Source organism: Saccostrea echinata, unplaced genomic scaffold (genome assembly GCF_033153115.1).
Source record: "Saccostrea echinata isolate AGI-Se365-2 ecotype Australia unplaced genomic scaffold, CSIRO_AGI_Sech_v1 ptg000046l, whole genome shotgun sequence".
NCBI lineage: Eukaryota > Metazoa > Mollusca > Bivalvia > Ostreida > Ostreidae > Saccostrea > Saccostrea echinata.
Window position 1 is genome coordinate 11357113 of NW_026889795.1, and position 27478 is coordinate 11384590.

The 27478-nt window shown below is 33.7% G+C and overlaps 1 protein-coding gene across 1 annotated transcript; it reads left to right on the plus strand.

The window, feature by feature from the left end:
* The first annotated feature begins 65 nt into the window (after positions 1 to 65).
* On the plus strand, positions 66 to 27422 carry LOC133202037 (uncharacterized transmembrane protein DDB_G0289901-like). The gene is made up of 4 exons (XM_061337811.1): positions 66 to 131; positions 271 to 1019; positions 26246 to 26643; positions 26842 to 27422. Exons 1-4 carry the CDS (start codon positions 66 to 68, stop codon positions 27420 to 27422), a joined length of 1794 nt encoding a protein of 597 aa, XP_061193795.1.
* The last annotated feature ends 56 nt before the right edge of the window (positions 27423 to 27478 follow it).

Genomic DNA, 27478 nt, shown 5'->3' on the forward strand with positions numbered 1-27478 from the left:
TTAATTGCAAAATATTCTATATTAGACCAGTTAAGCAAATTCTCAAATAAATTAGACTTTTAAAGATGATACCTGGTATTAGAGGTGATCTTACTGGCATGGATAGTGATGTGGATGGTGGTATAAGCAGAGTTTGTGTGGTGCCGGTAGTGATATTGGTGATCAATTGAAAGTCATGTTAATGATGGTATAAATCGTGTCTGTGTGGTGTGGGTAGTTATATTGGTTGGAGTATAAGACTGCGTGGTGTCGTAATGATATTGGTGGGAGTATAAGACTGTGTGGTGTGGTAATGATATTGGTGGGAGTGTAAGTCTGTGTGGTGTGGGTAGTAATATTGGTGGGAATATAAGTCTGTGTGTTGTGGGTAGTAATATTGGTGGGAGTATATGTCTGTGTTGTGTGGGTAGTGATATTGGTGTGAGTATAAGTCTGTGTTGTGTGGGTAGTGATATTGGTGTGAGTATAAGTCTGTGCGGTGTGGGTAGTTTTACTGGTGGGAGCATAAGTCTGTGTGGTGTGGGAAGTGATATTGGTGGGAGTATATGTCTGTGTTGTGTGGGTAGTGATATTGGTGGGAGTATAAGACTGTGTGGTGTGGGTAGTGATATTGGTGGGAGTATAAGTCTGTGCGGTGTGGGTAGTGATATTGTTTGGATTATAAGACTGTGTGGTGTGGGTAGTGATATTGGTGGGAGTATAAGTCTGTGTGGTGTGGGTAGTGATATCGGTGGGAGTATAAGTGTATGTGGTGTGGGTAGTGATATTGGTGGGAGTATAATTCTGTGTGGTGTAGGTAGTGATATTGTTTGGAGTATAAGTCTGTGCGTTGTGGGTAGTGATATTGGTGGGAGTATATCTCTGTGTGGTGTGGGTCGTGATATTGATGGGAGTATAAGTGCGTGTGGTGTGGGTAGTGATATTGGTGGGAGTATAAGTCAGTGTGGTGTAGACAGTGATATTGGTGGGAGTATAAGTCAGTGTTGTGTAGGTAGTGATATTGGTGGGAGTATAAGACTGTGTGTTGTGGGTAGTAATATTAGTGGGAGTATAAGTCTATGTGGTGTGGGTAGTGATATTGGTGGGAGTATAAGTGTGTGTGGTGTGGGTAGTAATAACGCATTCCAAAATCAAAACAGAAAATCTTTTTTTCTGTTTTAGGCATTTTGGCCTTAGGTATTGACAAAATCTAACAAAAAAACACAGTTTTATAAGATATTTATTGATAAGATTGTAAATCTTCAGCATTTTTCTAATAGAATTACGATCTAGTGTCACAAACAAATTGAAATGTAAATATATAGAGGAAATATTGACAATTTAGCAAGATTTTACGGAGTAAATTTCCCCCAAAAGAAAATCACCGATTCACATAGCAAAGATAACAAAAATCTACAGAGTAAATTTCCTCTAAAAAATGACATTGATACAGTTTACCTACATTACAGTACCGACCAGACACAACCTAACAGAAAGCGAACCCAGAGCGCACCCCGGGTTTGCTCTCTGGGTTCGCTGCGGGTTCGCTTGGGGTCCGCTAGTGCTGACCCCGAGCGAACCCGGAGCGCACCCGTAGCGAACCCGCAGCGAACCCAGAGCGAACGCTGAAAGCGAACCCCAAATTCAGTAGCGGTCCCAGAAAGCGAACGCGCGTTCGGTGTTGCGTAACAGAGCTGTCAATCAGGATTAGCGATTAACTCATCAGCGCGTCGACCAATCAACATGCCGAACAGGTCTGTCAATCAGGATAAGTGATAAAATGCGTTGACCATCAGCGCATCGACCAGTCAACATGCCAGTTTATAATCTAAACATTGTACAAGCAAAGCGTGTGAATGTACTATGTAAAAATATTATTAATATGATTTTTAAACATGATTTTACATTTGTATACTTTAATTCTCCAGACAACATGCAATATTTACACATCTATTTTCATTATTTTTTATCTTTAAAATCTATTGATACATTATATATTTTTATTATCCAGGTAGCATGTTACATGTATAGTTAAATATTTAATTTCTTTATATTTTTAAAATCCATTAATATATAAATATACATTGCGTAAATTTATCAGACAATTAGTACTTTAATTTATAATAGAAAAAAGAAGATAATAATGGTTATAACATATGTTACTAAAGAAAAAAAAAGAAAAAAAAATGGTCTTCGATAAATTATAGAATTTTTTTATCTTAAGATATAGTATAAGAATATTATTATAAGAACAGTTAGTATAAGAACATGTACGTGCTTTAATTTAATTATTTTTTATTAATTATTTCAATTTACATGCACGTTCTAATTTATCCAGATCAACTTCAAAAATATCGATCTTAATAATTGATCATGAAAAAAAAAATTAAATCTACATTGTACAGAATAAATGTGAATTATGTCAATACGTTAATTGGAGGAAAAAAAATCTCATTTAACTACTATGATATTTTTTAAAATTAATCTTTTACCAAAATTTAATAAACAGCTTGATTTAAATACATGTATACAGGGAAAGATTATTTTTTCAATTCTAATTATCCTACATGTAGACCTTACATTGTATGTTTTTGAATTTTTGTAACTACATGTACTTGCAAGTCAGACAAAAAAAAAAAAAAAAAAAAAAAAAAAAAAAAAAAAAAAAAACGCAAAAATTCTTGTCACTTTCCTTCGCGTCGATATATATAATTATACAGGTTTACATGTTCACGAACCTCTTACATGTACTACATGTAATTTTCGAAATACTTTATATGAACATAAAAAATATACTAGACGGGTACGTTAGGTACTTGTGCATGAAAAGTACACGTAATTCCAACATTAATAAATTGAGCTTGCAAAGATACCTTAATACAGTCCCTGAAACGTTCTACTTTCCCATTTTTCCGTTCGCTCACCGTTCGTTCACCGTGCGTTCACCGTTCGTTCACCGTGCGTTCACCGTTCGCTCTCCGTTCACAGTCTTGCGTTCAGCGTTCACCGTGCGCTCGCGTTCACCGTTCACAAAGCGTTCAGCGTTCGCTCTTCGTTCGTTCACTTTGCGTTCACCTTGCGTTCAGCGTTCACTTATCGTTCAGTCTTTATTGTCATTCGGAACTCCGAAAGGAAAGGACTTATCTTTTTTTTTTAAGTAAGGATTTACAGGTTTTGAATTTAATTATTAACATATCGTGTTTTAAGAATCATTATTTCATGGGAAAAAATTATCTACAATATTTTTTTTATTATTCTTACTTAGCTGTTAGGTTATTTATTAAATTTATCTGGAAAATAAATGTTGTTATAAGTACATGTGCGTACCTATGTAGTACGATGTTGAAAAATTAAATTTTAAATACGGGCAAGATACAGATACTTCAAGCACTGCAACATTTTGTTGTTACGTTAAAGACGACAAATCGTTAATAGATAGATAACAAACGAAGTCAGTTTAATTTACCAACTGCAGCAAAAATACGAAAATATTTATTTCTATCACATTTTTTTTCTTCAAATAATACAGAAATACATGTTAGAACTAGTTCTGAGAATTATAAACAGTACTGCGGATATCCAGTTAATTAAATATCTTTAGAGCGAATTAAATTGATAGTGTGGTTTAAAAAAAATATTTGCATAAAATGTAATACATTATAGAATTTTTTTCTACTTTACATATATAAAGTCTTTAATTAGAGAGAGAGAAATGCCTTTATAACATGATTATCATTTATATAACCAAGGTTATTCTCCAGTAATGATATTGTCCACCATAACTTTATATGTTTGATATTCGATATGATTAAAAGCCCCCCCCCCATTCCCCTAAATCGGTTACGTAGTATTTCCAGTATATTTGAATTAACATTTAAAAAGAAGTTAATGTGTTTTGTAGCACAAAAATTTCAGTCTCAAAACAAACATGCATCTAAACAAAGTCATTAAACAATAGTAGTTCAAAGTATACATGTGCCGGCGGTGATATTTTAAATTGGCAGGGAGTTTGTTTCAAATTCAAGCGGCTTAATCATTCCAAGTGTTTATTCCCAATGTATTTTATTCATTTATTTATTTTGTTTTAGAAATGTTGGAATCAGATCTAGAAATGATAAGAAAAAATGTTAAAACTTCTTGGAAATACTAACACTCTGCCTTCGGTGTGGCGAGACTTTCACACCTGCACAGCGTCGAATGATTTTGATTGACAGGTCAAGCACGTGGACTTCGTGTGAACTTGAAGCAGGAAAATAAAAACCGATTATGACTGTAAAACAAATGGATTTGTTGATACAAAATAGCTACTTTCACTGCCTGATATTTAGAAATAAATTAAGAATTTTTTGTTTGACATAGGTACAAACGTTTGAGGAAAGGGGGGCTAAAACCGAATATCTCTCTCTCTCTCTCTCTCTCTCTCTCTCTCTCTCTCTCATTTGTTTAATAAAAATTATGACAGCATATTACTGAAATATCAAGTTGTGAAAATTTAATATATAACAAATAATATGATTGCCTCTTTGTATCATCTTGTCCGAGTATAATCACGGCCGGGAAATGTCTACAGATAAATGTAGAAGTCTGTTCAATAAATCATCATAAAAAATAAAACTGACACATAAATATATTATTGCCTTAAGATTTTAAAATACGAGTGTATTTATGCAATACGTCCACATACCTTTGTAAAAAAATTTATTTTTTTTCTCATTATTTTACACGGAATCGCCTTGGCACGGAAATTTATGTATGGTTGTTACAACCGTTGTAATTCATTCTTTAAGTCCGTAGTTTTCTCTTAAATCCACATTATTTGTAATGGTTTTATATATCAAATAAGAATAAACATATTTATTTTACAACTAGATTAATTTTATCTTTTAAACTACAGCGTTAGGTAACAATGTTCAATGTTTTACGGCGATAAAAAATCGTGTTATTAAAAAGTTGAATTTAAACATCGTACATATGTGCAGAAAATATTGTAAGAAACTTAAATTACTAATTTTACATAATGTGCATGTATCGTTTTTCTTAGGACAATTTTCATTGATTTGTTTATTTATTTATTATTTATCTTCTTTTTAGCACCAGGCTATACAATAGAATACAATAGAATAGTTTTAATGCAAGGAAAAGATCAGAGGCATTCCGAATAAATCGTTCATCTTGCGTTCACCGTTCACTTTGCGCTCGCGTTTGCGCTCCGTTCGCGTTCTGCGTTCGCTCACCGTTCAGCGTTCACACATCGTTCACCAAGTTGCGTTCAGCGTTCACACATCGTTCACTCACCGTTCGCTCTGCGTTCGTTCACCGTTCGTTCAGCGTTCGCTCACCGTTCAAGTGGGAAAGTAGAACGTTTCAGGGACTGTACGAAAACTAACATATATTTTTTCATTACATAGGTACCTGTATTTGAACTTTGTAATTTTCATAATTATTTAATTTCAACACTTTAATAATTGTAGTTTCAAAGTGAAGCCAAGGTCATCACGTATCGGTAATCATCCACCTGTTTCGAAAATATTGCGGGTATTAAGAGCAATTGCTGTGAGTTTTTTTAATTGACACTTGCTAGCTGGATGTATACTGTCTCCATGGTCACGGTATACCTGAGTATATACTCCCCCTACATTCGATGCCCCTTAAGTTACATGTACCTCGTCTGGGCACGTTATCAATGAGAAATTCAATTCTTTTTTTTTTTTTTTTTTTTTTTTTTTTGAATTTGGAAACGTCATAGTTCTTTGGTAGAGTACATGTTCAATGCATATAATTTGCTGCCATCTGAATGCTGAAAATCAGTAAAATAGCTTTACGAGAGAGAAAGAGAGAGAGAACACTGTATATCATTTGAAATTAAAATCGATACAACCGGCCCATAGAAAACAATTCAAGTACGGAGAGGGAGGGGGGGGGGAGCTCATCGAAATAAAACAATAAACAAAAAAAAACAAACAAACAAACATCGGGCGTTATTACCTTAATTTCATCTACTTAATCATGCGAGTTTAAAGTTATTGAATTCAGGTTTTGTTTGTTTTCTTTCTTCTATTTATTCATTTTTAAACATTTAGAATTTTGTTTGTTAACATGCCGCTCCAGTTTGTACATGTATGTAGTGGGGGGGGGGGGGGGGGGGATCAAGAACCAGTAAGGAACACAAACTATTCAAGTGATCATTTACATGTATTTGAAAACAACTTTAAAAAAAATAATATATTCTTTACAGTGGATCAGTTATTAGTTTTTGTTTGTTTTGGTTTTTTGATTATTGTTTTTTTTTTTATAAGTCTTCCGTTAAACTCGCCTAATAAAACAATGATTTATAGCATGGAAGTAAATTATAAATGATCTGTAAAACGAAACTCAAGTTACACTGTATGAGAATTTTTAGTGATTATCATGACCTACATAAACATGTAATGGACGACAACCTAGCTTAAATATAAACTGCTAAATATGAAAACTTAGCATTTTACGTGTACAGTATGTCACAGCTATTTTATAGATAAGATCGTAATTAAGTTATTTGTCTTTCAAACATTTAAATTACGATTTAGCAATTACAATTGCAAGTTCCAACTTATTTTAAAACGCATGAATAATATAAACAAATGAATTTGAAAGCTTTTTTTATTAAGATACTCTTATCAATTTCACTCCATCCGATACATCGAAAATAAATTTAACGCCTTTTTTTCGAGATATACTTAGCTTGTAAGTTAAGAAAAATAAAAGTGATAATTCTACGTCGAATGTACGGTGAAATTCTTGAAAAATTATCAACGTTCTCCATATTGTCACTTACATGTACATGTTTCGATCGCCATAAAAACAGTGATGATCGATTTCACTACTATAGTTGGAATATACAAGGGGCGGGGCTTACTGGCGGCAAGATTAAAGCGGGGTCCGCTTCACGCATGAGTGCGTAAAGCGAACCCGGAAAGCGAACGCCGGGTTCGCTCTAGCGGACCCAGAGCTGACCCCGAGCGAACGCAGAGCGAACCCGAAGCGCACCCAGAGCGGTCCCAAATTTTCTGAAAGCAAACCCACAGCGGACCCCGAGCGAACCCAGGAAGCGAACCCGGGGTGCGCTTTGGGTTCGCTCTGGTGTTAGGTTGTGTCCGGTCGGTACTGTATTTCAAAGCAAAAACAACAATCTTTTAGATAGCAAGACCTTACGGGGTAAATTTCCCCCCAAAGAATATCACTGATAAAGTATTCACTCTCTTATAAAAGCAAGCATTACACTTTGGAAATCGCAGAACTCTACAGGGTAAATTTCCTCTCTAAAATGACATTGATTCAGTTTATATACAGTGTTTTAAAGCAAAAGCAACCATCTTGATGATAGCAAGACTTTACGGGGTAAATTTCCCCCCAAAGAAAATCAATAATACAGTATTTCTGATTCGCAAACATCGTGAAGATGGCAAAAATCTACAGGGTAATTTTTCTCTCAAAAATGACATTAATGCAGTTTATACACAGCATTTAAAGCAAAAACACTAATCTTTTAGATAGCAAGACTTTAGGGGGTAAATTTCCCCCCAAAGAATATCACTGATACAGTATTCACTACTCTTACAAAAAGCGAACATTACACTTAGAAAATCGCAGAACTCTACAGGGTAAATTTCCTCCCTAAAATGACATTGATTCAGTTTGTATACAGTGTTTGAAAGCGATAGCAACCATCTTGATGATAGCAAAAGACTAAGGGGTAAATTTCCCCCCCCCCCCAAAGAAAATCACTAATACAGTATTTATGATTTGCAAACATCGTGAAGATGGCAACAATCTACAGAGTACTTTTTCTCTCAAAAATTATATTGATACATTTTATACACAGTATTTCAAAGCAAAAACACTAATCTTTTAGATAGCAAGATTTTACGGGGTAAATTTCCCCCCAAAGAATATCAATGATACAGTATTCACTCTCTCATAAAAGCGAACATTACACTTAGAAAATCGCAGAAATCTACAGGGTAAATTTCCTCTCAAAAATGACATTGATTCAGTTTATATACAGTGTTTGAAAGCAAAAGCAACCATCTTGATGATAGCAAGACTTTACGGGGTAAATTTCCCCTCAAAGAAAATCACTAATACAGTATTCATGATTCGCAAACATCGTGAAGATGGCAAAAAGTCTTCAGGGTAATTTTTCTCTCAAAAATGACATTGATGCAGTTTATACACCGTATTGCAAAACAAAAACATCCGTCTTATAGATAGCAAGACTTTACGGTGTAATTTTCCCCTCAAAGAATATCACTGATACAGAATTTATGCTTCACAATATCTTGGCGGTAACAAAAATCTACAGGGTAAAGAACTAAGTACGTTACGTATTATTCGAAGGCCCACAATTTTTCGTATTTTGATATACAAGTTTGTAAAAATATAACTACTATGTACATGTAGAAGAAGATTGGTAGTTTTCATATCTGCATAACAAAATTTCGCAAGTACGTTGATTAGAGGTATTCACATGATTTAAACATCCGTTATTTCCGGAAATTGCTATTTTTTCCACTATTTTTACAACAAATTCCCAAAATTGAAGTAGTGCACACTCCTCGAGCAAAATAAAACATATATATTTGAAAATAATTTGATAAAAGACAAGCAAAAAGAATGGTAAGAATTTGCTCGAGGAATGTGCAGTATGTTAATTTTGACATTTCATGACTATTTCCGGTGGCGGATACCGAGTTAGTCGAGGGGCGATTTCTTATCTAGGAGTTATAATAATGATGTATTTCGTGTAATAATGTTAAAAAATAAATTTATCATTGATTGACTATATTTATATTGCTCATACAAATATATTTTTCATGAAAATAGCATAAAAGCTAAAAAAAAATGTTTATAGAAATGACAAATTGCAATATTGTTTTATACAAATAAGCCGTACACTTGATAAATGCTGCCAGGAAGAAGGGAAGAGATCAATTTTAATAATATACTTAATAAAAATGTTCAGCTAACAAATGAAATTACTAAAAGTATTACTGCAGAAAAAATGCTTAAATCCTAGCCTTTATTTTATTTTGCTACTTAAACGGCCTAGTTGACGTCTGCATGTATGTATATGAATTACGCAATAAACTCAAAGATGACGTCACAATAGGTCCCCTTGCAACACGAACATTTTTTGGAAAGGGGAGGGGGATAAATTCCCAATCTTTTGGATGCCGTTTGTCAGGACTGATCAGATTAATTAATATTCTGAAGTCTTGTATTTTCAGTCATTTATACAAGTGCACGGTTGATGTTTCAATATATTTTCAGATTTTATAATTCCACGCACAATATAAGCGTGTTGCATCTGCACAAGTTCATATTGTAGACATTTGCCTGCCGTTAATATTATGCATATAAAAACAAAGGCTCATATTTCACCTAGTAAAATTTATTTTTTACCCGTATATTCTACTTAAGATCATTCCACATATACCAGATTTGTAATTTCTTATCTGTCGAGGATCCAGTGACTGGATGAGAAAGCGACAGAAGGTCCAAAAAAGAATTTCTGCCAAAAAAAAAAAATTAATGAAAAAGCTGTATCAGACGAGGGGTTCACTTTTCAACAAGGTTACCTGTCACTAAATTGTTTTACCCCATTACGGCGGTGTATGTGCATCACACAATTTAATATAAGTACTGTGGAACAAAATTATCTGTCAGTGTGAACAAGACTGAAAACAAGTAATTTATCAGGCACGAAGAATCAGGGGAGCAGGACCCCTTCCCACTTTTTTCCAAACTTTGAAAATGTTCATTCCAAGGCTACCCCTCCCCCCCCCCTTTTTTTTGCTGCAGCATAGGTAAAGTTAAGGAATTTAGTGTACTGGGGGAAAATTGGTTGTGAAAAAATAATTGTGAAAAAAAGTTTGAACTTTCCGTGACACGGGCCCTCGGTTTTTAAGGTCTCATCCGAAAGACCCGAAACTTTCACTTCAAAGTGGGTCGCCCGCGTGGCGCAGTGGTCAGAGCGTTTGCTCTAGAGTGGCGGAGGAATGAGTTGATCCTTACATCGGAGATTCGAATCCCACTGTGGGATGTGAGACCAGTCCTTCGGATGAGACCGTATAAACCGAGGTCCCGTGTCGCAGTAGGTGCTGGCACAAAAAAGATCCCTCGCTGCTCAATGGCCCTAAGTGCAGAGTATAGCTCAAAATTTTCAGCTCTACACCGGCAAGTGGTGGCGTCTCCATATGAGTGCTACCTATTTTTTATCGACTTAGGTCCACAGGCACTTGTTTCGTATACGGGGCACCCTACTTATAAGTAGGGGTGCCCCGTACATGAAACAAGTGCCTTTGCTTAGGTCGGTCGCGGTCGTGATTTGAACACACGACCTTCCGATCACGGAGCGAGCACTCTACCTGAAATGGATTGAAAAGCAGGCATAAAGGCCTAGGATCTTTCTTCCCATAGGTTTGGTATCGAAGGCTTACAATACTTAATAACATATCATATTGATCGAAACTTTAAGCAACAAAGTCGAAACTTCAAGCAACAAAGTCGAAACTTCAAGCAGCAGTATTTATCTATAATTATATGTAGTATTTAAAAAAGATCGTAAATGTGTTCTTCAAAGAAAGTAAATGTTTATGCATGTTTATTTTGATTCATTTTATTTATTTATTTATTTTTAAGCTATACTAAGTTGGTGAAAAAAGCCTCAATAAATTGCTAAAGAAAATGCGATAGAAAATTACCTATGCCAGCTATCCAAGAGAAGTGCTGCATCTCTACCAGCTTGTAAAGGGGTGGGGGTAGGGGTTGGGATGAAATTTGATTCGTGCATTTGAGAAGGATCATCCAGTGACATATAAAATTATTAATCGAATGACAGTACTTTTTTCAGTTTTTTTAAACTTTCTCAGATGACAAGACAGAAACGTTTTAAACACATTTTGTTTAGATGAATTCGTGAATGACGCCGCGACTCGTTGGAAAGGATGGGCTGGGGAGTTTGCCCTTTCAATGTTATCTATTAATTAAAATTTTAAATACTTTTCGAAAATATCTTTAATGCTTTCTCATAAAATTTCATAGGGAATCTGACATTCTATAAAGTAGTGTTAAAAGTTTTAATGCAATCTTAAAATCAAACCAAGTAATTCGCATAAAAAATATTGTCTAGCTTTTAAAAATCAAAATTTTCCTTGAATTAGAATAATCAGATACTTATAATAAACGTACTATTAAATATATGCATTACGCATCTCTCTCTCTCTTGTTTTAAAATCATATAAATTAATCTTTCATTTGAACGTATATTGTCGGACCCAAAAACCAAACTGTTTGTCTGAGGCCGTTATTTAATCCATCGATGGGTCGACAAAACTCATTTTCCCATATATTAGTCAATAAATGTTTTGTTATACCTTTGTATCTTGTGCTGGCTTTCATGATGTAAATTAACTTAAACCACACTGTGTTTAAACTTGGTCAATTTCGTCACTGTCGAACACCAACGAATGCAAATGAGATTTAGCTGATCCCGCCCACAATTTTGACGTGAGCGGTCTAGTTTCTCATCGACGGGTCAAATATCTTACTCCGCAGCCAAACATCGATTTTTTTTATGACCATTCAGTACAACATTGGAAAGGTGTATAGATGTATATAGAAACCAGTTTCTAAAGTTTTACAAAATTTTGTGTTGTACTCTGAAAATCTTCAGAATAAACTCTGAAAATATCTCAAAAGCGATTTGTGCATATGTGTATAAATGATAGAGGCTGGATTCGAATGATTAAAACTCTGTATCAGACAAGGGCGTTCCGTGAGAAAATGAATTTTCTGTAAAAATCTTAACAGAAACTTTGAGTTGGTAAAGTCAGGGAAAGAGAAAGGCGCTTCATGGTTGCTGATCTTGTAAATGCTCAGTTACGCGGTAAAATAATAATAATAAAAAACATGGACAAACAAAATTATGCTACTGGTACGATTGTTAGCAAAATAAATTAAAATTGATAGAGAAACGTTTTTAGTAAGTGGCTATTGGGCCAAACTCTGTGTAATGTAAAGGGAGAATTTTTTTTAAAAACACCATGACGCAATGTTTTTTGACGTTATAATGCATCTCCGGGGTTACCAAAGCATATGAATTTTAAAATTAAGTAAATTGATTTTTGTTAAGTCGAATGGAATGGAACTTCACACATCAACAAAATAAATATTTGATATAAAAATGTGTTCTTTTTTAATATTTCTTGAAAGTAATATAACGTTCTTTCCAACAACCCTCGTATTTGCGTAACGTCGCTAGGTTGACGTCATAACGTCATAGTGTTATTTTCCAAAGAAACTCTCTATATTCAGATAGCTTTGTAGGAAAATTGATTTGAGATAATTACAAAAATTAAGCTGAATTTAAAAGAGGACATCTTAGACATGTTCCAAAAAAATCTTCATCAGATTTGGGGACAGGGCCGATTTTGGTCCATAACGTACTTTCTTCTTTCCTCTCAAAAAATATTATTGGTACAATTTATCTTATACGTAGGAAAAGCGAAGATTACACTTTGAAAATCGCAGAAAACTCTTCAGGGTAAATTTCCTCTCAAAGACGATATTGATACAGTTTATATACAGTAATTAGAAGCAAAACGCCCATCTTATTTTAGATAGCAAGACTTTTGCGGGGTAAATTTCCCCCAAAGGAATATCACTGATACAGAATTTATGCTTCACAAGATCAATATCTTGGCGGTAACAAAAAACTACGGGGTAAATTTCCTTTCAAAAAAATATTATTGATACAGTTTATATTATACGTAGAAAAAGCAAACATTACCCTTTAAAAAAAGCAAGTATCTACGGAGTAAATTTCTCCCCAAAAAGTATCAAAGATACATTATATATTATATTGAAAGCATGAACAAACATTACAACTTGATGATAACATTACTTTAGGGGGTACCCCCCCCCCCCAAAGAAAATCACTGATACAGTTTATTTTATTCACAGAAAAAAACAAACATTACGTACATATTTAAAACAACAGAACCTTACAAGGTAAATTTCCTCTCTTAAAATAATTTGATACAGAACTTACTTTTTACAGAAAAAGCATACATTACATCTGTACATCTTGATGACAAAAAGACTGTCTGGGGGTAAATTTCATCTCAAAGAATATCAATAATAAGATATATTATTCAAAGCACGAACAACATTACAACTTGATGATGGCAAGTTTCGATCTATGGGGTAAATTCCCCCTTCCCCCCAGAATATCTCAATGATAAAGAATACATTTTTCACAGGAAATGCAAACGAGGTCTTTGGGTAGACAAAAAGTACTATTTAAAAAAGGAAATACAAACTTAAAATCTTGATGCTAGCAACACTCTACGGGATTAATTTACCCTCAAAGAATATCAATGTCGCAGTGTATTTTATAAAAAGCAAAATCAACAAACATTAGATCTTGATAATAGGAAGAGTCTACAAGTACCCCCTCCCCATCTGAACTAAAAATTTTCGGAGTTAATTTCCTCATGATCAGTATCTGACAAACTGTTCAGTTATATCGAGATTATGTAGTAACAGTTTAAATTTTTTTAATCAAACTTGTTTACAATATCTTCATTTCGTTGACATATTTTCAAAACTAAGAAATACAGTATTAATTTCTCTCAAAATCTTTTTTTTTAATTCGGTACTTTTTATTCAAACCAATGCAGAAATCAATGTTACAAAGTAAATGTCTATAAGTTTTGCTACATTTATTTTTAATATTGATTATGATTCACAGTTAGAGTTAATTTTAACGGTTACTTTTCAATCATTTTGCAGATTTGATGACTCCCTGCATTTTTATCAAACCGATACACACTCTATTACCAATATTTCTCCACTTGATAATTTTCTTCTTAAAATTTTACGTCTCTGATATTTTGTCTTTCAAGCAAAAAATAACTTAAAAACGTACATGTACTACACGGACGCTTTGCACTTTACTATTTTGCTAGTATCACTAAAAACTTTCAAAACAATGATTTGCTAATCCTTATAATTTTGTTAAAACCTCCAAAATCGTTCCAACGGTAATTTCTTGTAATATATAATAAAATATCAAGAAAAAGAAATACAATTTTACTTCTCCCTGATTTATAAATGAAACACAGGAAAAAAATTAATGACATAAAATTTTAGGATAATGAATGTATAATTTTTATATTACAAACGATGTTTCTAACTAAATACCATGCAAGCTGGAAAAACTTAATATTAAGGTTAACATAATATTATATCTTGTAAATATAAAATAGAGTGAAGCTTCTCGCATCTTTCTTTCCCTGTTAAAGGAATAAGATTTTCTTTTGTCTCCCGTTATTCTTTCTTTATTTAAACAGCGTCCTATCTCTGACCGAAGTTCCATTTCTATGCTTTTCTACTGGCTGATGCAATAGACAGATTGCGGATTGCATTTTCCAAAGGAAATCTGGCAACCATATTCTGAACCAAACCAAAATCCACCTAAGGATGAAATTTTAAGACTCGTAAATCACCTCATCATATAGTTTTTCAATTTACTTCAATTTTCCAAACCATTAGGGAATTTTATATGATTTCATGACAGGCATGACGGATTTAATATTGCGCACAAGAGTAGAGTAGCAGGTGCCTGCTCCGAATTTTTGTAAAACAATCTATCTGTTTATTTGCTGTGGAAATTTCATTCAGTATTCTAAAGACCCCCCCCCCCCCCGACAACACATATATACACATACATTGAAATGCTTCTTTTGAGATTTATGCTTATTTGTGATATGAGCTAATATTAAAAGATTATCAAAACAGTTAAATTCACTTACTATAGTATTTTATTTGTAACAAGAAAAGTTCAGACAGGACATATAATTACATGGATTACTGATGCCCTCTAGGTCCATCATGTAAGTTTTATTTAAGGGAAAGTGCGAGAGGTAACTGAGAGCATATAGTTTTACTGCAACCTAAATGTTGGTTAAAGTGTTTAACATTTCAGCTTCAGTTATTTCACGTAAAATAGGAAGCAATCAAGCTCCGAAATCTTCAAGCTGGGCAATGGAATTGTAGATCAGGAACAAATTCAAATGCAGATACTTTATATATATATATATATATATATATATATATATATATATATATATATATATATATATATATATATATATATATATATATATATATATATATATATATATATACAGGTAAACTTCGGTATCTCGACATCGGATATGTCGACAACCTGGGATATGTCGACGTCCGTCCGCGGTCCCGGCAGTATTTACTATATAAATGATTTGCAAAAACTCTGATATGTCGACCTCGGTAATCTCGACAACCCTGGTTATCTCGACGTATATTCACAGTCCCAAGAGCAAAATTTACCTGGTATATGTCGACATCAGCAATTTTCTGCTCCACTGAACCTAACTGTTTGTCAGATAGGGTCGCTCGTCACGCACGGACGGCTTCGGGTATCTCGACGTCGTCAAAAATTCACACCTTTCACACCCATGTTTTGACTGCACGCTGCTTAATTAATTCTATAGACTGTGTTTGTAGGTGAATCCAAAGCCCCCTCGGCGTCTTTGAAACGTTAATTGCTTAATATTTAGCTTGGGTAATATCACTGATAAATCTACACGATTCTGCTTAAATTTACAGGTGTTTATTTATGTCGAAACCTAACATAACTTTTAAAATTGAAAAAGATCACTAAATTACAAAGACTAATAAACATATTGAATAAATTCAAACTAAAGAATTAAACGATGTTCTAATAATATTTTGTAGTTAAAATGCATTCAATAGGAAATAATCCGATTAACGACACGATTAACCGAATCATCCGTAATTCATGCATCTGTAATATCACTACGTTACTTTAGATACACAAATCTCTTAAAAATATATTAATGCACATTCTCCTGAATGAAATAAGAAAAAAAAATGACGCATTTAATATGTTTTCGAATCTCAGATGTCGACTTTATCATGTTTATACCGTTCGGTTCGAAGTTTATAGAGCGCATTTCGTATCCTGTTCTGACAAAAGGCAAGTAACACGCGAATATTGGAAGGAAAACTACAAAAATTTAGAACGATTTCGATAAAGAGAAAGAACAAATTTTATAAATAAGATTTTTAAAAATAACTTCTTAGATTTTTAATAAAAATAGAGGGGTTGCTGAAATAAGTTGACCTACAGTCTATATTGAAGTCATGTACGTATAAGCTTATACACATGTATGTGTTTGGTTATGCAGTGAAATCTTGGACGTCAAGTCTCAACTCTGATATCTCGACACCTCGGATATCTCGACATTTTCCGATGGTCCCGTCGATGTCGAGATAAAGAAGTTTACCTGTATATATATATATATATATATATATATATATATATATATATATATATATATATATATATATATATATATATATATATATATATATATATATATATATATATATATATATATATAGTGAATATATAGTAAATATAATTGTATATTTACCTTTATTGTTCAAGATTTGATCTTGAATTTGTAATTGTTCCATTCAGCACAGAACAGTCACTTTTGTACCGAATCGTCATAAAAGTACACTTTTGAAACACTCCTTAAATACCTGTGTTCAGGAAACTGTGAGGTCATCTAGCCTGTTTCCCTTTCCCTAAATTGCTTATAGTGTTCTCTGTGACCTTGGCGTGGATGAGGCAAGGAACAAAGAGAACGGACGCCGCGCATATCAATACAGCCAATAATATTTAAATTCCCAACGCACAATCCATCAAGTATGAATTTAGGGAATATTATAGGGAAACGACCAAAATCAACTGTTTTCACTCAAAAATTAAAATAAACACATTGCGTTTAAGAAAATTATTGAACATATTGAATTGAGGTAATCTGTCCCTCATCATTGTACTGTTTACTTTCCCGGTGCATGAAGTCCTGTTTATTCAACCCGTTGCATTGGATAGCATTGCGGTCGTGTCATAAATCTGACCTTAGTAAGGCTGTTATTTCTAAATTTTCTCAGCAGCTAAATATGTTATCTATCAAACCTAAGAGCATTGGAAAAATTCTGTGGATTTTCCCAGGTGTAGTTTTAGAGTGAATTTAATCCAAGTGCAATTAACGCTAATCTTTTTATTACCCATGCGAGTGTTGCGAGACAAATTATGTCAGCAGTGTTGAGGGAAGGATCAATAACTTTTACAGATTTTAAAATTAAAGCTTCAAAACTTAATTTTCAGAGAACAATTTGAGGCCCTATTTTTTTTTTATTCTTTTTTTTTGGGGGGGGGGGATGATTTCAATATCCTACGGGCTCAATAATAATAATAAATTTAAAATGAAGCATATAATTATAGGAAATAAACGAGATAACAACAAACAAAGTAAAACAAAAAGGAAATTAAAATAAATATTCGAATCTGTAACCCTTAATTTGATGGTAGAAGGTATAAATATGTCATAGGTTACTAATTTTACCTTATTTCATTGACCACGGAAGTAGTGCCAATTAAAAACACAGTTTTCCCCCTTAAATATGTCAAATGATGTATACGGGTAGATTGGGCTGAATCTAGGGTATAGAACGGAGGGAGAGTGTGTGGTGAAAAGAATTAAAATTTAAAATATTGAGAAATATATATAATTAAAAAAATCGCTAAATTCCAACAAAATTTTAATTAATTTTAAATAAAACTGAAATAAATTCCACATGCAAAAATGTAGAAGAATGCGTGGTAACAAAATAATTAATCATATCAAAGGAAATAAATGCTAAAATTATCAATGACATCCGAAGAATATATTTGTAAAACTAATTTTTTCCTTAGATCCACCTATCCAAGATTCTGCCATCAATTGTCTCAAATTACTCTTAGGGGAATATCAGTGATTAGCGTTAATAGTACTTGTATTGAGTTCACAGCTAAATCGGACGGGATTTCTTGGGATGCACAAGCTGCCCTCTTTGAATTTGGTGATTTTTTAAGGTCATTGAATTTCATTCCATTATACTAAGTTACTTGTTTTACATGTACTCTACTGCAATCGCATATGCATAATTCATTCATGTGGCAGTAATTATTGCACTGTTGAATTTTTTTTTTCAAAATGTAACAAAAATCATGAACAGTTATTCCTTTCCTAAGAAAGTTCATCTATCTATACTGCTACTCCTTTAAGTTAAAAAAGAAAAAAATTAAATTAAAAAAATAGATATTAAAAAAGCAATATTGATAGAAGTTTATTCCGAATTTTAAAAAAATGATTTATGAGTACATCATTCTTAACATTAAAAAAACCCCTTTGTATTCTTTGTGTATTTCTTTATATCTTGTAATACCATGATAAGCAATAAAGTGTAAAAGATTTTTTTTTTCTTCCAAATTAATTGACTGAATTGCATGGCGACTTCTGCAGGATGGGCGATGCGATATCATTGCCTTTGAGTACGAAAGAATACATGCTGATCACACATTGCTACTAATCGTTAACTAATGGGTTGAAAATCTGATAGCCATCTATACTTCGCTGCGCGGGGTTGTTTTGTATAACGAGGAATAGAGAAAGTCATTGTAAACGATACGTTTTTGAACTAAAATAAAATGACCTTGACTATGACAATCGCAATCATCTCGGACCTTTCCGGCATAATCGATTGTCGAAAATGTCTGCTAAAGTAACAATTCTGTTCTTTGAAAATTTTCATAAATAATTCTGCCTATATGTGCAGTGTTTAAATGTTCAATTATTAAAATTAATCACAGAAAATGTTATAATAAGAAGTTAGATGAGATTAATACTCGAAAACCACTCGGGAATTCCTTTTTCCTTCTTTCTACTTATCAAATGTACGATTGCCGATATGAGCTTGTTTAAAATAATGGTACACGGCCTCTACCATGTGTTTTATTTTTTTTTTTTTTTATATACATGTACATTTCTCTTAATCTGTACATATACGCATGTACATGTATAAAAAATATAACGTGTTATAATTTCGAAAAAATACATGTAAAGATGAAAATATAAACAACAGAAGTAGATAGATTTCGTCACTATAATTATGGTACATGAATAAAATCTTTATGTTTAAATTTTTTGTCTATCATTCTTTCATTAATTTTTGCACTTGACATCTGATACTCCGCAAAGAATACAGCTAGGAAAGGTAGACACCGGCATATAGAAAGTAATTAGAAGGTGGATATTTTTTTCTTTAATTTTTAAAATGATGTACAATATATTCGAGTTTTAAAGTCAAGAATACGTTTTATCAATATTGCTTTTCAATAGCTATTTTTTTTTTTAGTTTATTTTTCTCTTTTTTCAACCTAAGGTTGTGTCAGTGTAGAAAGATCAACTGAAAAAAGAATAACTGTTCATAATTTTTTCACATCTTTGAAACCACATATTTTGTATAGTAATAATAACTGCCACATGAATAGATGATGCAATTGCAGTAGAGTATATGTAAAATGTCACCAAGTTTTAAGGAGGGCAACCTGTGCTTTTTATAGATCAAGATATGGATGCTAAGAAAATGGAGAAATTATCTTAACTTAGGTCAGTTTTCTGACATGGCCGCAATGCTATCCAATAAGAGGGTTGATTAACATCTGGAATTCACGCAGCGGAAGAGTAAACAGTAAAGTGATGATAAAGAGATCACTTCAATTTTTCTCCCGCAATCACCCATTGATAAATCCACGCATTTTCCTTGAACGCAATGCGTATAATTAATTTTGTCCGTTTCCCTGTAATGTACACTAGATGATGAATAGTGAGTTGGGAATTAAAATATTATTGGCCGTATTGCGTTCATTTGCCTTGTTCCCTGGCTCATCCACGCCAAAGGTCACGCAAATTAGGGAAAGGAAACCAGGCTAGATGACCTCTCAGTTTTGTGGACGCAAGTACTTTAAGAGTGTTTCAAAAGTGTACTTTTATCGACGATTCGATACAAAAGAGACTGCTTTGTGCTGGAACTGAAATACAAATTCAAGTCCAAATCTTGAACAATCAAGGTAAATATAGAATTTTATATATGTCACGATATATGTATGTATGTATTAGGAAGTATCTGCATTTGAATTCGTTCCTGATCTACAATTCCAATGCCAAAGCATAAGGATTTCGGAATTTGGTTGCTTTCTTTATTAGTGAAATAACTGAAGCTGAAATGTTAAACACCCAACCCAATATTTAGGTTGTAGTAAAACTATCTGCATATGCTATCAGTTACCTCTTTCACTTCCCCTTAAAAAACGTCCATGATGGACCCAGAGGGCATGCATATAATTATATGTCCTGTCTGAACTTTTCTTATTACAAATACAATACTATAGTACAGTACCGACCGGACACAACCTAACACCAGAGCGAACCCAAAGCGCACCCCGGGTTCGCTTCCTGGGTTCGCTCGGGGTCCGCTGCGGGTTCGCTTTCAGAAAATTTGGGACCGCTCTGGGTGCGCTTCGGGTTCGCTCTGCGTTCGCTCGGGGTCAGCTCTGGGTCCGCTAGAGCGAACCCGGCGTTCGCTTTCCGGGTTCGCTTTACGCACTCATGCGTGAAGCGGACCCCGCTTTAATCTTGCCGCCAGTAAGCCCCGCCCCTTGTATATTCCAAATACAGTAGTGAAATCGATCATCACTGTTTTTATGGCGATCGAAACATGTACATGTAAGTGACAATATGGAGAACGTTGATAAATTTTCAAGAATTTCACCGTACATTCGACGTAGAATTATCACTTTTATTTTTCTTAACTTACAAGCTAAGTATATCTCGAAAGAAAAAGAAGAAAAAAGGGTGTTAAATTTATTTTCGATATATCGGATGGAGTGAAATTGATAAGAGTATCTTAATAAAAAAAGCTTTCAAATTCATTTGTTTACATTATTCATGCGTTTTAAAATAAGTTGGAACTTCCAATTGTAATTGCAATTGCTAAATCGTAATTTAAATGTTTGAAAGACAAACAACTGAATTATGATCTTATCTATGAAATACCTGAGACATACTGTACATGTAAATGCTCAGTCTTCATATTTAGCAGTTTACATTTAAGCTAGGTTGTCGTCCATTACATGTATATGTAGGTCGTGATAATCACTAAAAATTCTCATACAGTGTAACTTGAGTTTCGTTTTACAGATTATTTATAATTTACTTCCATGCTATAAATCATTGTTTTATAAGGCGAGTTTAACGGAAGACTTAAAAATACAACAACAACAATCAAAAAACCAAAACAAACAATCAAACAAAAACTAATATCTGGTCTACTTATAAGAATATATTATTTCTTTAAGTTGTTTTCAAATACATGTAAATGATCATTTGAATAGTTTCAGTTCCTTACTGGTTCATGATCCCCCCCCCCCCCCCCCTACTGAAGCGGCATGTTAACAAACAAAATTCTAAATGTTTAAAAATAAATAAAAACAAGAAAGAAAACAAACAAAACAAGAATTCAATAACTGTAAACTCGCATGATTAACTAGATGAAATTAGGATAATAACGCCCGATGTTTTTTTTTTTATTATTATTGTTTTTTTCGATGATCCCCCCACCCCTCTCCGTACTCGAATTGTTTTCTATGGGCCGGTTGTAGCGATTTTAATTTCAAATAATATACAGTGTTCTCTCTCTCTCTCTCGTAAAGCTATTTTACTGACTTTCAGCATTCAGGTGACAGCAAATTACATGAAAATGTACTCTTCATGCAACGTACCAAAGAACTGTGACGTATCCAAATTCAAAAATAAAAAAAAAAAAAAATTAGATAATTGAATTTCTTATTGATAACGTGCCCAGACCAGGTACATGTAACTTAAGGTGCATCGAATGTAGGGGGAGTACATGTATATACTCAGGTATACCGTGACCATGGAGACAGTATACATCCAGCTAGAAAGTGTCAATTAAAAAACCCACCGCAATTGCTCTTAGCACCCGCAATATCTTCGAAACAGGTTGATGATTACCGACACGTGATGACCTTGGCTTCACTTTGAAACTTTAATTATTAAAGTGTTAAAATTAAATAATTATGACAAAGTTCAAATACAGGTACCTATGTAATGAAAAAATATATGTACGTTTTCGTATTAAGGTATCTTTGCAAGTTCAATTTACTAATGTTGGAATTGCGTGTACTTTTCATGCACAAGTACAAAACGTACCCGCCTAATATATTTTTTTATATCCATATAAAGTATTTCGAAAATTACATGTAGTACATGTAAGAGGTTCGTGAACATGTAAACCTGTATAATTATATATATCGACGCGAAGGAAAGTGATAAGCATTTTTGCGGTTTTTTTTATTGACTTGCAAGTAGTTACAAAAATTCAAAAACATAGAATGTAAGGTCTACATGTAGGATAGAAAGAATTGACAAAATAAACTTTCCCTATATACATGTATTTAAATCAAGCTATTTATTAAATTTTGGTAAAAGATTAATTAAAAAATATATATCATAGTAGTTAAAAAAAATGAGATTTTTTTCTCCAAATTACGTATTGACATAATGCACATTTATACTGTACAATGTATCTTTAATTTTTTTTTCATGATCAATTATTTAGATCGATAATTTCGATGTTGATCTGGATAAATTGAAACGTGCATGTAAATTGAAATAATAAATAAAAAATAATTAAATTAAAGCACGTACATGTTCTTATACTGTATCTTGAGATAATAAAATTCTATAATTTATCGAAGACAAGTTTTTTTATTCTTTTTTTTTTAGTAAGAATTGTTATAACCATTATTATCTTCTTTTTTCTATTATAAATTAAAGTACTTATTGTCTGATAAATTTACGCAATGAATATTTGAAATTAATGGATTTTAAAAATATAAAGAAAATAAATATGTAACTATACATGTAACATGCTACCTGGATAATAAAAATATATAATGTATCAATAGATTTTAAAAATAAAAAATAATGAAAATAGATGTGTAAATATTGCATGTTGTCTGGAGAATTAAAATATATAAATGTAAAATCATGTTTAAAAATCATATTAATAATGTTTTTACATTGTACATTCACACGCTTTGCTTGTACAATGTTTAGATTACAAACTGGCATGTTGACTGGTCGATGCGCTGATGGTCAACGCATTTTATCACTTATCCTGATTGACAGACCTGTTCGGCATGTTGATTGGTCGACGCGCTGATGAGTTAATCGCTAATCCTGATTGACAGCTCTGTTACGCAACACCGAACGCGCGTTCGCTTTCTGGGACCGCTACTGAATTTGGGGTTCGCTTTCAGCGTTCGCTCTGGGTTCGCTGCGGGTTCGCTACGGGTGCGCTCCGGGTTCGCTCGGGGTCAGCACTAGCGGACCCCAAGCGAACCCGAAGCGAACCCAGAGAGCGAACCCGGGGTGCGCTCTGGGTCCGCTTTCTGTTAGGTTGTGTCTGGTCGGTACTGTAAGTGCATTTAACTTTTTTGATTATCTTACGATTTAGATCCATATCACGAATGAGCATCATTCTCAAAAGAAACATTTATAAATGTATGTGTGTATATGAGTGTGTGTTGTGGGGGGGATCTTTAGATGAATGCAGTTTCCATACAATATATACAAAAATTCGGAGCAGGCACCTGCTACTCTAGATCTACTCTAGTGCGCAATATTTAACCAATTATATCTGTCAAGAAATCATATATAAATGCCTAAGGCTTTGGGAAATTGAAGTTTTTGAGACTTAAAATTTTCATCCATAGGGCGACTATGGATTGGTTCAGAATATGGTTGCCAGATTTCCTTTGGAAAATGCACTTAACAATCTGTCTATTGTATCAGCCATGAGAAAAGCATAGTAGTGGAACTTCGGTCAAAGATAGTAGAGGAGGACGCTGTTTAAGCAAAGAAATCGTATTCTTTTGACAGAGAAAGAAAGATGCCAGAGTTTTTTTTTATGTTTTGTATGTTTTTCTATGTTTAAAAGGCGTAATATTATGTTAACTTTAATAATTAGCTTTTCCAGCTTGCATGATATTTAGATAAAAGTATCATCTGTAATATAAAAATAATATATTATTCATATTCTGTGACATGAAATTCAGCCCGATTTTTTTTTTGTTATCAAGATGTAATGTATGTTTTTTTCTGTAAACAATATATACAGGATTAGTTTATTTTATGAGAGGAGATTTACCTTGAAAAGTTCTGCTTTTTTTCAAAAAGTAATATTTGTTTCATTTTGTGAATTATATAAACTGTATCAGTGATATTCTTTGTTGGGGGGTGGGGGTTACTCCGTAAAGTCTTGCTAAGTAGGATGTAAACTGTATCAGTAATATTTTTGAGAGGAAATTTACCCCGTAGATTTTTACTACCTCCAATATATTGCGAAGCTTAAATTTTGTATCAGTCATATCCTTTGGGGGGAAATTTACCCCGTAAAGTCTTGCTATCTACAAGATGGGTGTTTTTGGTTTGAAACACTGTATATAAACGGTATCAATGTTATTTTTGAGAGGAAATTTACCCTGTAGAGTTCTGCGATTTTCAAATTGTAATATTCGCTTTTATAAGAGTATTGAATACTGTATTAGTGATATCTTCTTTGGGGGGAAATTTACCCCGTAAAGTCTTACTTTCTAAAAGATTGGTGTTTTTGCTTACAATTAATACGTGGAAACTGTATCGATGTAATTTTTGAGAGGCAGTTTACCCTGTAGATTTTTGCTATCTTTAAGATGTTGTGAATCAAAAATCTATATCAGTTATTTTCTTTGGGGGGAAATTTACCCCATAATGTCTCGCTATCTAAAAGATGGTTGTTTTTGCTTTTAATTACTGTGTATAAACTGTATCAATATCATCTTTGAGAGAAAATTTACCCTGTAGAGTTCAGCGATTTTCGAAGTGTTGTGTTCGCGTTTTCTACGTATAAGATAAACTGTATCAATAATATTTTTTGAGAGGAAATTTACCCTGTGGATTTTTGTTACCGCCAAGATATTGTGAAGCATAAACTCTGTATCAGTGATATTCTTTTGGGGGAAATTTACCCCGTAAAGTCTTGCTATGTAAACGATGGATACTTTTGCTTTCAAATACCGTGTATAAACTGCATCAATGTCATTTTATGTTTGCGAATCAGAAATACTGTATTATTGATTTTCTTTGGGGGCAAATTTACCCCGTAAAGTCTTGTTATCATCAAGACGGTTGCCTTTGCTTTCAAACACTGTATATAAACTGAATCAATGTCATTTTTGAGAGGAAGTTAACCCTGTAGAGTTCTGCGATTTTCAAAGTGTAATGTTCGCTTTTATAAGAGAGAGAATACTGTATCAGTGATATTCTTTGGGGGGAAATTTACCCCGTAAAATCTTGCTATCTACAAGATTGGTGTTTTTACTTTGAAATACTGTGTATAAAATGTATCATTATAATTCTTGAGAGAAAAAGTTCTCTGTAGATTGTTGCCATCTTAAAGATGTTAGCGAATCATAAATACTGTTTTATTGATTTTCTTTGGGGGGGGGGGGGGGGGGGAATTTACCCCGTAAAGTCTTGCTATCATCAAAATGGTTGCTTTTGCTTTCAAACACTGTATATAAACTGCATCAATGTCATTTTTGAGAGGAAATTTACCCTGTAGAGTTCTGCGATTTTCAAATTGTATGTTCCTTTTTATAAGAGTAGTGAATACTGCATCATTGATACCTTCTTTGGGGGGAAATTTACCCTGTTAAGTCTTGCTATCTAAAAAATGGTTCCTTTTGCTTTGAATAACTGTATGTTAACTGTATCAATGTCATTTTTGAGAGGAAGTTTACCCTGTAGGTTTTTGCTATCTTTAAGATGTGAATCAGTGATTTTCTTTGGGGGGAAATTTACCCCGTAAAGTCTTGCTAAATTGTCAATATTTCCTCCAAATATTTACATTTCAATTTATTTGTGACACTAGATCGTGCTTCCATTAGAAAAATGATTTTTCACAATCTTATCAATAAATATCTTATAAAACTGTGTTTTTGTTAGATTTTGTCAATACCTAAGGGCAAAATGCCTAAAACAGAAAAAAAAAAAGATTTTCTGTTTTGATTTTGGAATGCGTTTAATACTGGTGGGAGTATAAGTCTGTGTGGTGTGGGTAGTAATATTGGTGGGAATATAAGTCTGTGTGTTGTGGGTAGTAATATTGGTGGGAGTATATATCTGTGTTGTGTGGGTAGTGATATTGGTGGTAGTATATGTCTGTGTGGTGGGGGTAGTGATATTGGTGGGAGTATAAGTCTGTGTGTTGTGGGTAGTGATATTGGCGGGAGTATAGGTCTGTGTGGTGTGTGTAGTGATATTGGTGGGAGTATAAGTCTGTGTGTTGTGGGTAGTGATATTGGCGGGAGTATATGTCTGTGTTGTGTGGGTAGTGATATTGGTGGGAGTATATGTCTGTGTTGTGTGGGTAGTAATATTGGTGGTAGTATATGTCTGTGTTGTTTGGGTAGTGATATTGGTGGGAGTATAAGTCTGTGTGGTGTGGGTAGTGATATTGGTGGGAGTGTAAGTCTGTGTGGTGTGGTTAGTGGTATTGGTGGGAGTATAAGTCTGTGTGTTGTGGGTAGTAATATTGGTGAGTCTGTGTGGTGTGGTTAGTGGTATTGGTGGGAGTATAAGTCTGTGTGTTGTGGGTAGTAATATTGGTGGGAGTATACGTCTGTTTGGTGTGGGTAGTGATAATGATGGGAGTATAAGTCTGTGTGGTGTGGGTAGTGATATTGGTGGGAGTATAAGTCTGTGTGGTGTGGTAATGATATTGGTGGTAGTATAGGTCTGTGTGGTGTGGGTAGTGATATTGGTGGGAGTATAAGTCTGTGTGTTGTGGGTAGTAATATTGGTGGGAGTATACGTCTGTTTGGTGTGGGTAGTGATAATGATGGGATTATAAGTCTGTGTGGTGTGGGTAGTGATATTGGTTGGAGTATAAGTCTGTGTGTTGTGGGTAGTAATATTGGTGGTAGTATATGTCTGTTTGGTGTGGGTAGTGATATTGGTGGTAGTATAGGTCTGTGTGGTGTGGGTAGTGATATTGGTGGGAGTATAAGTCTGTGTGTTGTGGGTAGTAATATTGGTGGTAGTATATGTCTGTTTGGTATGGGTAGTGATATTGGTGGTAGTATAGGTATGTGTGGTGTGGGTAGTGATATTGGTGGGAGTATAAGTGTGTGTGGTGTGGGTAGTGATATTGGTGGGAGTATAAGTCTGTGTGGTGTGGGTAGTGATACTGGTGGGAGTATAAGTCTGTGTGGTGTGGGTAGTGATATTGGTGGGAGTATATGTCTGTGTTGTGTGGGTAGTGATATTGGTGGGAGTATAAGTCAGTGTGGTGTAGATATATTAGTGGTGGTATAAGTGTAGTCTCTGTTGTCTCTGTGATGCGAGAAGGAACATTGGTAGGGTATCATTGA

Bases quoted from the DNA above. Each gene is read 5' to 3' on its own strand.
- LOC133202037 (XM_061337811.1), top strand. From the start codon at position 66: ATGATACCTGGTATTAGAGGTGATCTTACTGGCATGGATAGTGATGTG. The intron at 132-270 runs GTTTGTGTGGTG...TATTGGTGGGAG, and splicing joins TGGATGGTGGTATAAGCAGA to TATAAGACTGTGTGGTGTGG. The intron at 1,020-26,245 runs GTGTGTTGTGGG...TTGTGTGGGTAG, and splicing joins ATTGGTGGGAGTATAAGACT to TGATATTGGTGGTAGTATAT.